The sequence below is a fragment of the Oncorhynchus tshawytscha genome, linkage group LG05 (assembly GCF_018296145.1).
Source record: "Oncorhynchus tshawytscha isolate Ot180627B linkage group LG05, Otsh_v2.0, whole genome shotgun sequence".
In the NCBI taxonomy this organism is placed as follows: domain Eukaryota; kingdom Metazoa; phylum Chordata; class Actinopteri; order Salmoniformes; family Salmonidae; genus Oncorhynchus; species Oncorhynchus tshawytscha.
In genome coordinates this window covers 66,031,759-66,046,302 of record NC_056433.1, presented here as the reverse complement: position 1 = coordinate 66,046,302, position 14,544 = coordinate 66,031,759, and the positions used below count along the sequence as shown (strand labels likewise).

The 14,544-nt window shown below is 42.2% G+C and overlaps 1 protein-coding gene across 1 annotated transcript; it reads right to left on the bottom strand.

Annotated features, from left to right (window-relative positions):
• Positions 1–1,987: 1,987 nt before the first annotated feature.
• On the bottom strand, positions 1,988–14,187 carry LOC112251157 (serine/threonine-protein kinase Kist-like). The gene is made up of 8 exons (XM_024421948.2): positions 13,183–14,187; positions 8,367–8,695; positions 7,957–8,154; positions 6,225–6,319; positions 5,927–6,003; positions 4,698–4,796; positions 2,480–2,568; positions 1,988–2,344 (listed from the first exon to the last, which is right to left on the bottom strand). The coding sequence occupies exons 1-8, from the start codon at positions 13,490–13,492 to the stop codon at positions 2,198–2,200; spliced, it is 1,344 nt and encodes a 447-aa protein (XP_024277716.1). The 5' UTR covers positions 13,493–14,187; the 3' UTR covers positions 1,988–2,197.
• Between the last annotated feature and the right edge of the window lie 357 nt (positions 14,188–14,544).

Sequence of the window (14,544 nt, the reverse complement as noted above, 5' to 3'; positions counted from 1 at the left end):
CAACACACGACATAGAATAATTCAAGACTTTTGTAGCCTATAATCTCACCATAGTCGGACCTAAACTAGCTGTTCTCACACATTGATTTGTCATGCAGACTATAAAACTCAGAGACAGACAGAACTGGAATAGTTGGCTACAACACTGACACAGCTGTAATGCTCTCCAACTGAAATATTCAACTGTGAAAACACTATTCACGGGTTCTGAGCGTACAGTAGGCTTGTTGCTATGTACTGTACAGAGCTAGGGAATGACCCATCCCTTTCATAACATATCGAAAACTTAACTTCCATTCATATCAGCCCAACCAATCAGGAGTAAGCATAGTATATGTGGCAATTTGGACAAAATTGAATAACACTATATATGGTAGAAATTACAAAAAAAAAGTATTTTTTTTTTTTAATGTACCATAGAAAAGTGCCACAGTTGAATGGTTGGACTTTTAGTCTCAGAACGTGATTTTTAGTCTCAGAACTGATGTTTGAGTGGTACCATCAGAATTCAAGTCTCAAAACAAACAACATCTCATAGACAAAATATGTCATAGGAAGGTAACTTTGGATAAGATGAAATTGTGGCTCAGCCTTCAACAAGAGACCCAAGATCAATCAGTAGGAACAGTTTCAATTACTTAAAGATAACATATTCAAGTAGTTGAGTATGAAAAAAACACTAGGGCCCCAAGCTAAACAGCCTGCTAGGTTTACGAGAGAAACCCATAGGGCACTTGGTACTGTACTCTTTGTGCTCTATAAAAAGGTAGGTGGACAAGTCATCTCTTGTTCGGGGTTTGACATCAGCCCAGTGTGGAGTGGGAACGTATGGATTTATCCATCTACTGAGAGTCAAGCCATCTCCCTCTGATAAACATATGACCAATGTGGATCAATGTTAAAAGCAGACTCCAGCAGTATACATCCCAATAGGAGGACATGGAAAATTGTGAAAGGACAGATTTGTATAATCCATACTGTAGCTACATACAGTAATTAAAGCTACAGGGCATATTAGGTTAACTATGGCCCTAGAGGCTGCAGAAAGCAGAGTGGTGATCTGATATACAGTTGAAGTTGGAAGTTTACATACACCTTTACATACACCAAATACATTTAAACTCAGTTTTTCACAATTCCTGACATTTAATAGTCATAAAAATTCCTTGTCTTAGGTCAGTTAGGATCACCACTTTATTTTAAGAATGTGAAATGTCCGAATAATAGTAAAGAGAATGATTTCAGCTTTTATTTCATCACATTCCCAGTGGGTCAGAGGACATTTCTCCATAAAGTACTATCTTTGTCCCCATGTGCAGTTGCAAACGGTAGTCTGGCTTTTTTATGGCAGTTTTGGAGCAGTGGCTTCTTCCTTGCTGAGCGGCCTTTCAGGTTATGTCGATATAGGACTCGTTTCACTGTGGATATAGATACATTTGTACCTGTTTCTTCCATTATCTTCACAGGTTCCTTTGCTGTTGTTCTGGGATTGATTTGCACTTTTCGAACCAAAGTACATTCATCTCTCGGAGACAGAACGCATCTCCTTCCTGAGCGGTAGGACAGCTGGTCCAAGGGTGTTTATACTTGCGCACTATTGTTTGTACAGATGAATGTGGTATCTTCAGTCATTTGGAAATTGCTCCCAAGGATGAACCAGACTTGTGGAGGTCTACAAATTCTTTTCTGAGGTCTTGGCTGATTTCTTTAGATTTTCCCATGTCAAGCAAAGAGGCACTGATTTTGAAGGTAGGCCTTGAAATACATCCACAGGTACACCTCCAATTGACTCAAATTATGTAAATTAGCCTATCAGAAGCTTCTAAAGCCATGACATAATTTTCGGGAATTTTCCAAGCTGTTTCAAGGCACAGTCAACTTAGTGCATGTAAACTTCTGACCCAATGGAATTGTGATATAGTGAATTATAAGTGAAATAATCTCTGTAAACAATTGTTGGAAAAATTACTTGTGTCATGCACAAAGTAGATGTCCTAACCGACTTGCCAAAACTATAGTTTGTTAACAAGAAATGTGTGGAGTGGTTAAAAAAAGAGTTTTAATGAATCCAACCTAAGTGTATGTAAACTTCCAACTTCAACTGTAAGTATACACACCATGACAGAGACTGACTGAATGGGGCCTAGGCGCTTCAACTAACGGTGTGTGAGCTCTCAGTGCGCGTGTGTGTGTGTGTTCACTGCACGGTCTGGTACAAGTAGCCTCTCTTGTAAGCACTCAGGGGGTAGAATGTGGCAACGACAAACTTCCTGTCAAAGGTCCGTCCTGTCAGCAGTCTCTGGGCCTCTTTGGAGTCGCCTGCGTTAGCATATTCTACAAACACCTGGGGGAAACACACACACACAGATTAAGACAAGGCAGTAAAAATGAAGATCTACAATATGTACAAATCTCTAATTTGTATGGAAGTATTTAAATGACAATAGACCACTGGTTATGGGGCTAGTGTGTGTCTTACCTGTCCTTTGCCTGGGTTCTCCTTGGGAATGAGAAGAGAGACCACAGAGCCGTACTTCTGGCACTCCTCCTTCATGTCCTCCAAGATGTCTGACAACACAACAGCATCATTTTGATCGAAAGTCACATTTTCAGGGGCATTTTTGACATGTATATTTCCATGTATATTTTTTATTCACAATGTAGCATCTGATCATATGTTTTAAAAGGATACTGCACAATTCTGGCAATTAATATATTTTTCTACTTACCCAGAAGCAGATAAAAATGTTTTTGCTCACAGTATGAAGGACGTTAGATGTACAGTGCCTTCAGAAATTATTCACACCCGTTGACTTTTTCCAAATGTTGCTGTGTGACAGCCTCTATTTAAAATGTATTCCAGTTTGACTTCGTTTCTGGCCTACACACAATGTCAAAGTGGAATGATATTGTTAGTCATCAAAAATGAAAAGCTGAAATTGAGTCAATAAGTATTCAACCCCTTTGTTATGGCAAGCCTAAATAAGTCCTGCTGAACAGGTCACATAAATAAAGGTACAATTAAAAAATTAACTAGGCAAGTCAGTTAAGAACAAATTCTTATTTTCAATGACGGCCTAGGAACAGTGGATTAACTGCCTGTTCAGGGGCAGAACGCCAGATTTGTACCTTGTCAGCTCAGGGGATTGAACTTGCAACCTTCCGGTTACTAGTCCAATGCTCTAACCACTAGGCTACCCTGAATACAAAGTGTTGTGTTTGGGACAAATCCAACATAACACATCACAGAGTACCACTCATGTTTTCACGCATGGTGGTGGCTGCAACATGTTATGGGTATGCTCGTCATCGGCAAGGGAGTTTTTATTTAGGATAAAAATAAACGGAATAGAGTTAAGCACAGACAGAATCCTAGAGGAAAACCTGGTTCAGTCTGCTTTCCACCAGACACGGGCAGACAAATGTACCTTTCAGCAGGACAATAACCTGAAACACAAGGCCATATTTACACAAGTTGCTTATGTAAGAGTTTAACTTTAGTCCGCCCCCTCGCCCCTACCCGGGCCCGAACCATGGGCCCTCTGCACACATAGACAACTGACACCCATGAAGCATCGTTACCCATCGCTCCACAAAAGCCGCGGCCCTTGCAGAGCAAGGGGAACCACTATTTCAAGGTCTCAGAGCAAGTGACGTCACCGATTGAAACACTATTAGCGCGCACCACCCTTAACTAGCTAGCCATTTCACATAGGTTACACTTACCAAGACGACCTTGAATGTTCCCGAGTGGCCTAATTACAGTTTGAATGTAAATCACCTTGAAGATCTATGGCAAAACTTGAATGGCTGTCTAGCAATGATCAACAACCAACTTGACAGAGCTTGAAGAATAAAATAAAAAAACTGCAAATATTGTACAATCCAGGTGTGCAAAGCTGTAACTGTACGATTACAACTGTAATCGTTGCCAAAGGTGACTCTAACATGTATCGATTCAGGGATATGAATACTTATGTAAATGAGATATTTATGCATTTTATTTTTTAAATAAATTAGCCAACATTTCTAAAAACATGTTTTCACTTTGTCATTATGGGGTATTGTATGTAGATGGGTGAGAGAAAAAAATCTATTTCATAAATTTTGAATTCAGGCTGTAACGCAACAAAATGTGGAATAAGTCAAGGGGTATGAATACTTTCTGTAGGCAGTGTAGTTTTGCAAGCCAATGCTAACTAGTGTTAACTGACTGGAAGTCTACCGGTACACTCGCAAAACTACCTCTAACTTCCTTCATACTGCGTGCAGAGACAAACATTTTATCCACAAGTTAACCTGACTCTGGGTAAGTAGAAAAATGTCTTAATTGACAGAATATTGCAGTGTCCCTTTAAAAGCTAGAGTCAGCGACACATAAAGTGGACAGCAGAATTGTGCAGACTTCCGCAACAACGAAGAGCGCTGACAAACTTCTCAGCTGTTTTGGTCCCACATGTACAGATACTCTGTTAGTGCATAGTCTTGCTGCTGCTCGTGGCAACGTCATATCACAGAGTCTTTATATAGCCTCATCATATGGTTTAGTTCACCGATGACTCGTGGCACTGACTTGTGGTTCCACGAGCCCCAGTGTATTTCCATCGCCGATCTTCAAAATGACCAACTGTAGGAGAAATTTGTTCTTAAAATGTATCGTCAGTGGAGAAGGTTGTTTTGAAGAGGCTGTTCCCTACCTTCATACTCCTCCTCATTGTGTAGGTGGCTGTCGTCTATCAGGTTGAGCAGGCGCAGAACAGGAGAGGGCAGCAGAACCAAGTCTTCTATGTGAGGAGCTGTCACACATTTCTTCAATCAATAGGTTTAAGAAGCCTTCTCTATGGTTTATACAGCTCCACCCAACCTCCCTACTATGATTATAATATTTTTTGTTTTCAGTGAAAATTCTATATGCATATCATAAAGACGTAGATTACAAGCATAGAGGAAAAAAAGAGGGTTGGGATCAGGTGCAGAGAGAGATAAGATTATGCTATAATGCAAGCTATCATATGAGCTGGCTGAGCATGAGGTACAGTGCCTATCATAAGAATCCACCCCCCTTGGATTTCTTATTTTATTGGGCTACAAAGTGGGATTAAAATTTATTTGTACTTTTTTTTGTCAAAGATCCACACAAAATTCTAATACATGTCAAAGTCAAAGCCAGGTCGCAGTTGCAAATGAGAACTTGTTCTCAACTAGCCTACCTGGTTAAATAAAGGTGAAATAAAACATTTTTTAAAACGTGTTAGAAAAATGTTTGTATTTTTATGAAAAACAAAACGATAATATACCTTGATTATATAAGTATTCACTGCCCTGAGTTAATACATGTTAGAAACACCTTTGGTGGCAGCGATTACAGCTGTGAGTCTTCTTGGGTAAAAATTATTCATGCTCTGTCAAGGTTTCGGGGATCATGGCTAGACAGCAAAGTCTTACCATAGATTGTCAAGCAGACCTAAGTCAAAACTGTAACTTGGCCACTTAGGAAACTTCACTGACTTCTTGGTAACAACTCCATTGTTGATTTGGCCTTATGGTGTATGTAGGTTATTGTCCTGCTGAAAGGTGAATTCATCTCCCAGTGTCTGGTGAATGTAGACTTAAGCAGGTTTTCACCTGTGCTTAGCTCCATCGCCTTCTTCTTGTCAACTGCTATTATTTCATTTATGTGATTTGTTAAGCCAAATTTGACTCCTGAACTAATTTACGCTTGCCTAAACAAATGGGGTGAATACTTATGCAACGACTATATTTTTATTACATTTGTAAGCATTTGTAGATTTTTTTTCTCACTTTGACATTATGGAGTAGTTTGTGTAGATCAATGACAAAGAAAAACAATTAAATCCATTTAAGTTCCAGTTTGTAACACAACAAAATGTCTGCTGTGGACTTTGTATTGGTGTTTCTGACTTACCAAAGGGAATACTGAAGAAAGGGCTAAGCAGGGCCGTCTCGGCTGTGCCTCTGTGCTTGGGGTCATTGTGAAGCATGCTGCAGGTGCACACAAACAATAATGTCAACGTTAGGAACCCCTCTCTCAGGAAAATCATCACATGCATTTCAATAAGTTTACCATTTTGAAAATGACAACTTGTGTTTAAGGGAGCAAAGTCAATTTGCTACAATGGATCAAATGTCTGCATTTATGCACAAACTAAAACAAAATGCATATGAATGAATGAATGAATGAATGAATGAATGAATGTTGTTACCTCTTGATCAGGTCTCTGAGGTGATAGACAGGGATAGCAGGACACACCACACTGTTACTGGCAAAGATATGGTCGACTATCGCTGCACTGTTGTCCTGCAGGAGCAAAGAACAGTAGGCAACATAACAGCAAGTTGGACAACACACCCATATCTGTCTAATAAATGTATATTACCTAAATGATTTATCTGTGTACAGTGCATTCAGAAAGTGCAGACCCATTCACTTTTTCCACATTTTGTTACCTTACAGCCTTATTCTAAAATGGATTAAATAATGTTCCTCGTCAATCTACACACAATAACCCATAACCCATAACCCATTTTTACAAAAAATTAACAGAAATAACTTATTTACATAATTATTCAGACCCTTTACTATGAGACTTGAAATTGAGCTCTGGTGCATCCTGTTTCCATTGACCATCCTTGAGCTGTTTCTACAACTTGGGAGTCCACCTGTGGTAAATTCAATTGATTGGACATGATATGGAAACGCTCACACCAGTCTATATAAGGCCCCACAGTTGACAGTGCATGTCAGAACAAAAACCAAGCCATGAGGTTGAAGGAATTGTCCGTAAAGCTCAAACAGAATAGTGCTGAGGCACAAATTAGGGGAAGGGTACCAAAAAATGTCTGCAGCATTGAAGGTCCCCAAGAACAGTGGTCTCCATCATTCTTAAATGGAAGAAGTTTTGAACCACCAGGACTCTTCCTAGAGCTGGCCGCCCAGTCAAACTGAGCAATCGGGGGAAAAGGGCCTTGGTCAGGGAGGTGGCCAAGAACCCAATGGTCACTCTGAAAGAGCTCCAGAGTTCCTCTGTGGAGATGAGAGAACCTTCCAGAATGACAACCATCTCCTCGGCACTCCACCAATCAGGTTTTAATTGTAAAGTGGTCAGATGGAAGCCACTCCTCAGTAAAAGGCACATACCAAATCTACGGTGAAGCATGGGTGGCAGCATCATGCTGTGGGGGTGTTTTTCAAGGGCTGGGTGACTAGTCAGGATCGAGAGAAAGATGAAAGGAGCAAAGTAGAGAGATCCTTGATGAAAACCTGCTCCAGAGTGCTCAGGACCTCAGGCTGGGTTGAATGTTCACCTTCCAACAGGACAACAACCCTAAGCACACAGCCAAGACAACACAGAAGTGGCTTTGTCTTTGCGTGGCCCAGCCAGAGCCCGGACTTGAACCCGATTGAACATCTCTGGAGAGACCTGAAAATAGCTGTGCATTGACGCTCCCCATCCAACCTGACAGAGCTTGAGAGATCTGCAGAGAAGAATGGGAGAAACTCCCCAAATACAGGTGTGCCAAGCTTGTAGAATCATACCCAAGACTCGAGGCAGTAATCGCTGCCAAAGGGTCTGAACACTAATGTAAAGGTGTTCCTTTTTAATAAATGTGCCTGTTTTTGCTTTGTCATTATGGGTTACTGTTTGTAGATTGATGGGGTGAAAACTATTTAAATCAATTTTAGAATAAGGCTGTAATGTAAGAAAATGTGGAAAAGTGAAGGGGTCTGAATACTTTCTGAAAGCACTGTATGTGAAGAACATATTGATCTATTAGCTACAGGTGGATCAGAGTCCACTGCATTGTATATGACAATAACGTGGTAAAGAACAGTCATTTAAATAGGTGTGTTTGTGCTGGGGTGGAACAAAATCCTACACAGTCAGTATAGTGGCAATACAGGCCCAGAGACGGATTGCCGTGCTGTGGACGTACCTTCCACTTGGGTGACCTGACAGTGTCTTTGAGCTTGATGCCGGAGTACATCTCCAGCAGGATGATACCCAGGCTCCAGAGGTCCACAGTGGTCGAGCAGCCAGAGTTACCCTCCGCCTCCAGCCCCGCCTGGGCCAGCGAGTTCTGAAGCTCAGCCTCCGGGGCACGGTACCCATCCGTCTGGATGTACTTCACATCCTTGGAGCACACAAGGAAAGAACGGACACTATTATACGGGCAGAAAACCAGACACACCAAAGTTTAGCCTGGTCCATATAATTGTTTCCTTGTTGTATGTCAACTAATTTTATGCATAACTGATCAACGTACAAAGATGCTAAAACCAACTTGAAAACCCTCCCTTAGAGGTATGTAGCCCACACCAATCCCTGTTCTCAACTCCACTTCACCTGGTTACCCTCCTTGAAGCTGAGTCCAAAGTCGATGAGTTTGAAGCACTCGTCGTCTGCGCTCCAGAGCACGTTGCGGGGCTTGAGATCTGCGTGGACGTAGCCCTCTCGGTGGAGGAAGGCCAGGGCCTCCAGGATGTCTCTCGCGCAGTGCTGCACCAGCCACATGGAGTGGCCCTGCTGCTGGGCACCACCACTCTGGAGGCTGCCCACCTGGCCCTGGGTACTAACCAGCAGCTCAGACACACTGACATCCAGCAGCTCTAGCAGCAGGCAGCGTGTGGCCACACCCACATGGCTGTGGTTGGTGAACACCCCATATAGCGTTACTATGGAGACATACAGGAATGGAACAGTCAGCATAAGCACAGATTTGTTTCGGTGGTGAAGTTGGGGGCTCTGTTTAAATACTCAAAAAATGCTTCCCTCCCTTGAGGTTACACTGATGTGATCTGTAAAGCAAGGTTATCACCCTGTTATAAAAACATAGAAGACTTGTCTGAGTATTCACATATCATGAATGTAAAGTAAGTGTATGGCGATATCGATTTAATAATCAAAACCATATTATTTTAAAGCCCACTCCGGCAACAATTCTAAAGTCCACTTGTAAACGTGGTGATGATCAATAAATATAGACAACATTGAATTGTTTTATATAGGGGCAAAGTAAACTCTCCAATATCTTATCTTTCATTTAATTGTTGCAGAACAAGGTTGGGTTATTAGTAGAGAACCACCGATAATCTGTTGAGCCGATATATCAGGTAGATATTGGCTTTTTGTAGTTTATCGGCCCTTCGCCGATGGTCAACCTACAGGGGGGGGGGGCAAAGTAGAGACCACATCTGGCCCACCGGGCACTTCAGTCCAGCCCGCGAGACAAAAAAAAATGTAGTGGTATCCAATTGGTAGTTACAGTCTTGTCCCATCGCTGCAACTTCCGTACAGAGGTCGAGAGCCGTGCGTCCTCCGAAACACAAACCAGCCAAGCCGCACTGCCCGCTTAACCTGTAAGCCAGCCTCACCAATTTGTCAGAGGAAACACCGTACACCTGGTGACAGTGTCAGCGTGCATGATGCCCAGGCCCACCACAGGAGTCGCTAGAGCACGATCGGTCAAGGAAATCTCGGCCCGCCAAACCCTCTCCTAACCCGGACGACGCTGGGCTAATTGTGAGCCGCCTCATGGGTCTCCCAGTCACAGCCAGCTGTGACACAGCCTGGAATCGAACCCGGGTCTTTAGAGACACCTCAACCTTAGACTGCTGCGCCACCAAGGAGGCCCCGCAAATTGATTTTAACAAACAATAGGTCCCCCCAAAAAATGCTGTTGAATTTCAAAAGCCCGATGAACATGCAACATGTTCCGCAAGGAGCCATCTGACTTGTGGTGACAGTCGGATTAAATTGATTGTCGTAATAGGGAAAGGAGGACTCTTCCTGCATGTTTATGAAACGATGTGTAGATCAGCGGATGTGCGCACGCGCTCCAAATTCTCAAACTATGAGCAGGTTTGAGTCATTCAGGCAGAACGTGCATCGTTGTTTCATCTTTTTTTCCTAACCTCGCTCTCCTTGTTAGATATTGTGCACATTATGACTTGGTAGCTAATGTCATCGCCATTGAGCTAGTTCTCATAGTGGCCATAAACCTCACCAAGAGACATGAGCGATGTGGAGATGTGAAAGGGAGCGGAGTTACAGCCTCGCTCTATCAGGTCATAGCAGTAGGATCAAGTTACAACTAGAGGTTGACCGATTAATCGGAATGGCCGATTAATTAGGACCGATTTCAAGTTTCCATAACAATCGGAAATCTGTATTTTTGGACGCCGATTTGCATATTTAAAAAAAAAATGTACACCTTTATTTAACTAGGCAAGTCAGTTAAGAACACATTCTTATTTTCAATGATGGCCTAGGAACGGTGGGTTAACTGCCTTGTTCAGGGGCAGAATGACAGATTTTTACCATGTCAGCTCTGGGATTCAATCTTGGAAACTTACAGTTAACTAGTCCAACGCTCTAACCAACTACCTCTCATTGCACTCCACAAGGAGACTGCCTGTTACGCGAATGCAGTAGAAGCCAAGGTAAGTTGCTAGCTAGCATTAAACTTACCTTGTAAAAAACAATCAATCAATCATAATCACTAGTTAACTACACATGGTTGATGATATTACTAGCTTACCTAGCGTGTCCTGCGTTGCATATAATCGATGCAACGCTGGGGGATGATTGAACAAAAGCGCATTTGCGAAAAAAGCACAATCGTTGCACGACTGTACCTAATCATAAACACCAGAATTTTACGTAATTATGACATAACATTGAAGGTTGTACAATGTAACAAGAATATTTAGACTTAGGGATGCCACCCATTAGATAAAATAACAAATAGTTCCAATATTCCACTGAAATAATAAACGTTTTGTTTTCGAAATGATAGTTTCCGGATTTGACCATATTAATGACCAAATGCTCGTATTTCTGTGTGTTATTATGTTATAATTAAGTCTATGATTTGATATTTGATACAGCAGTCTGACTGAGCGATGGTAGGCAGCAGCAGGCTCGTAAGCATTCATTCAAACAGCACTTTTGTGCGTTTTGTGCTCTTCGCAACCACAGCGCTGTTTATGACTTCAAGACTATCAGCCTAATGGCTGGTGTAACCGATGTGAAATGGCTAGCTAGTTAGCGGGGTGCGCGCTAATAGTGTTTCAAACGTCACTCGCTCTGAAACTTGGAGTAGTTGTTCCCCTTGCTCTGCATGGGTCATTACTACTGCTTCGAGTGTGGCTGTTGTCAATGTGTTCCTGGTTCGAGCCCAGGTAGGGGCGAGGAAAGGGACAGAAGATATACTGTTACACTGGCAATACTAAAGTGCCTATAAGAACATCCAATAGTCAAAGGTATATGAAATGCAAATGGTATAGGGAGAAATAGTCCTATAAATACCAAATTAACTACAACCTAAAACCTCTTACCTTGGAATATTGAAGTCTCATGTTAAAAGGAACCACCAGCTTTCATATGTTCTGAGCAAGGAACTCAAACATTAGCTTTTTTACATGGCACATATTGCACTTTTACTTCTCCAACACTTTGTTTTTGCATTATTTAAACCAAATTGAACATGTTTCATTATTTATTTGAGGCTAAAAGGATTTTTATTGATGTATTATATTATGTTAAAATAAGTGTTCATTCAGTATTGTTGTAATTGTAATTATTACAAATAAAAAAATCAAAATCAGCTGATTAATCGGTAGCGGCTTTTTTTGGTCCTCCAATAATCAGTATCGGCGTTGAAAAATCATAATCGGTCGACCTCTAGTTACAACCCAGCCATTTCTTGACAGATAGCTGAACTAGCCAATTGAGTCGTTTCAAATTTCATCCTGGCTGCTGAAAAAAAAGTACTTTTCCGATCACGGAAAATGACAACAACAACAATAATTGTTTCATAAGAATCCGTGATCACAAGTCATCATGTTGGACCCATTTGCATTGAGTATATGTTCTTTTATATTCTCAAACTAACATCTGTGCCTATATGATGTCCTTCCATATGGAAGGCAAACATAGTTTGTCATCTGTAGCACCATAGACTCCACAGATCAGCCAAAACAAGCACAATAACTCAATGCATGCACATACTCCTATTGAATATGCATTCACCTGTATTGTGAGTATGCCTATGTAACAGTATAGACTTTACGTCCGCCCCCTCGCCCCGACCTGGGCGCGAACCAGGTACGCTCTGCACACGTCAACAGTCACCCTCGAAGCATTGTTACCCATCGCTCCACAAAAGCCGAGGCCCTTGCAGAGCAAGGGGAACCACTACTTCAAGGTCTCAGAGTAAGTGACGTCACCGATTGAAACGCCGCTAGCGCGCACCACCGCTAACTAGCTAGCCATTTCACATCGGCTACACTCACCCCGCTTTTGACCTCCTCCTCTTTCCGCAGCAACCAGTGAGCCGGGTCACGGCACCAATGTAACAATATAGACTTTACGTCCGTCCCCTCCCCCCGACCTGGGCCCGAACCAGGGACGCTCTGCACACGCCAACAGTCACCCTCGAAGCATCATTACCCATCGCTCCACAAAAGCCGCGGACCTTGCAGAGCAAGGGGAACCACTACTTCAAGGTTTCAGAGCAAGTGACGTCACAGATTAAAAAGCCGCTAGCGTTTTAGCGCGCACCACCGCTAACTAGCTAGCCATTTCACATTGGTTACACCTATACCATCTTAATGAACCCACTTTATCAAGAGATTTACCATTCAAAATAAAGTATTACCTTTATGTTGTTATGTAGGTAGATTGGTAAAAACAAATGTATTGTGTGGTTTTCAAATCTATGCATTATGTATACTGAATATCAGCTTCCTTGACCCCCAAGAATTGATGTTTGCCCTAAAAAAAATCCATATCGGTCGTTCTCTAGTTATTACGATGCGTCAGTCAGGGTCATCATCATCAGGTGTTCGTTTGACGTGGCTGAGAAGTGCTTTACGACATGCCAATGAAGGCTTTGAAAACCAGCGTTGCCAGAAAAACAGCTTACTATGACAGATCAGAGACTAGATTGAGATTTGTGATTTGGTTGTAATGGCGGACAGGCAATTAGCTTGATAAAAACACAGATTTCAAGTATGAGGCTAAACCCTTTGTAATACGATTCATAATTTGATTCTCAGATTACCTCATCGATGACCAGGAACACTAGAAGACGAGCTCTGTAATTCCAGAGATTGTGCACAGTAACGTTACAACCATATTACAATAAAAAGTTCCGTACCGATGTTTTTGTGTCCTTGGATGTCTTCCAGCACGGACCTCTCCTTGTGGTACCCGTAATCTCCGCCCTGAGCGTCCGCCAGGAACTCCTTAACCGCGGCCGTACTCGTCCTTCCCGAGCTCACCCGGTATACGGAGGCCGAGACTCCTTGCCCGAGTCGGGCCTGGACGTTCCAAATTTCTCCAAATATTTCAAACAACACCGGCTTCATTGCCTGATCAACGGTTCCGGGAGATCCTGCCATCAATACCGCGCTACTATCTGGACGGGGTATCTTCCCACTTGGATCTGATGAACTACAGTGAGCCATTGAACAGAGTGAATCAAGGAAAATTAGCTAGCTAGTTAAGTTTTAGACAGTTGCATGCAGCTGCGGGAACATCGCAATCGACCAGCGAGACACACCGATAAAAAAAATATCGCACGTTTCGACACTAGCCAGCACTGTAAACGTGTCTCCTCTCCATTTCTCGATCATGGAACTCAATAATACGTCAGTTGCGGGTTTCAACTTTAGCTACCAATAGCTGACATGTTAGCTACTTCGCGAGCTAATTTAGCTAACTCAAACAGTAATTTAACATGCATGCACACGGTCACCAAATAAACGACCTAAATGCAAGCATTTATTCCGAACACTTTGGTTAATCCAAGTAGTTTGCAAAAGCGAAAAGTTATCCCTTGATTTGTAGAATGGTATATTTTGTCATTGTTTAGCCGGCCATCTTCCCGGAAGCAGCAGCCGTCATTAAATGGTTAGTGCTATTGGGATTATTGGGACGTCCCTACCCCCTAACCTTGAGCTCGTTTGAGTAGTCACGCGAAAGCAAACTGCTGTAGACAAAAGTCGAAGAGTGAAGTTAGACACTGATGTGGTTTTCCAACAGCAAGGCTCAGTGCAACATGGCGGTGTTGACATTGTTTATACAAGTTTGTCGTTAATGTAACCCCCAAATCACACACTCACAAACTAATTATACACTGTGTACAATACATTAGGAACACCAGCTCTAACGGCAGACTGACCAGGTGAAAGTTATAATCCTTATTGATATCAACAGTTAAATCCACTTCAATCAGTGTAGATGAAGGGGAGGATATAGTTTATAGAATAAGTTTTAAGCCTTGAGATAATTGAGACATGGATTGTGCATGTATGCCATTCAGAGAGTGAATAGGCAAGACAAAATATTTAAGCGTCTTTGAATGGAGTATGGTAGTAGGTGCCAGGCACACCTGTTTGAGTGTGTCGAGAACTGCAATGCTGCTGGGTTTTTCATGCTCAACAGTTTCCCACGTATCAAGAACGGTTGACCACCCAAAGGACATCCAGCCAACTTGACACAACTGTTGTAAGCATTG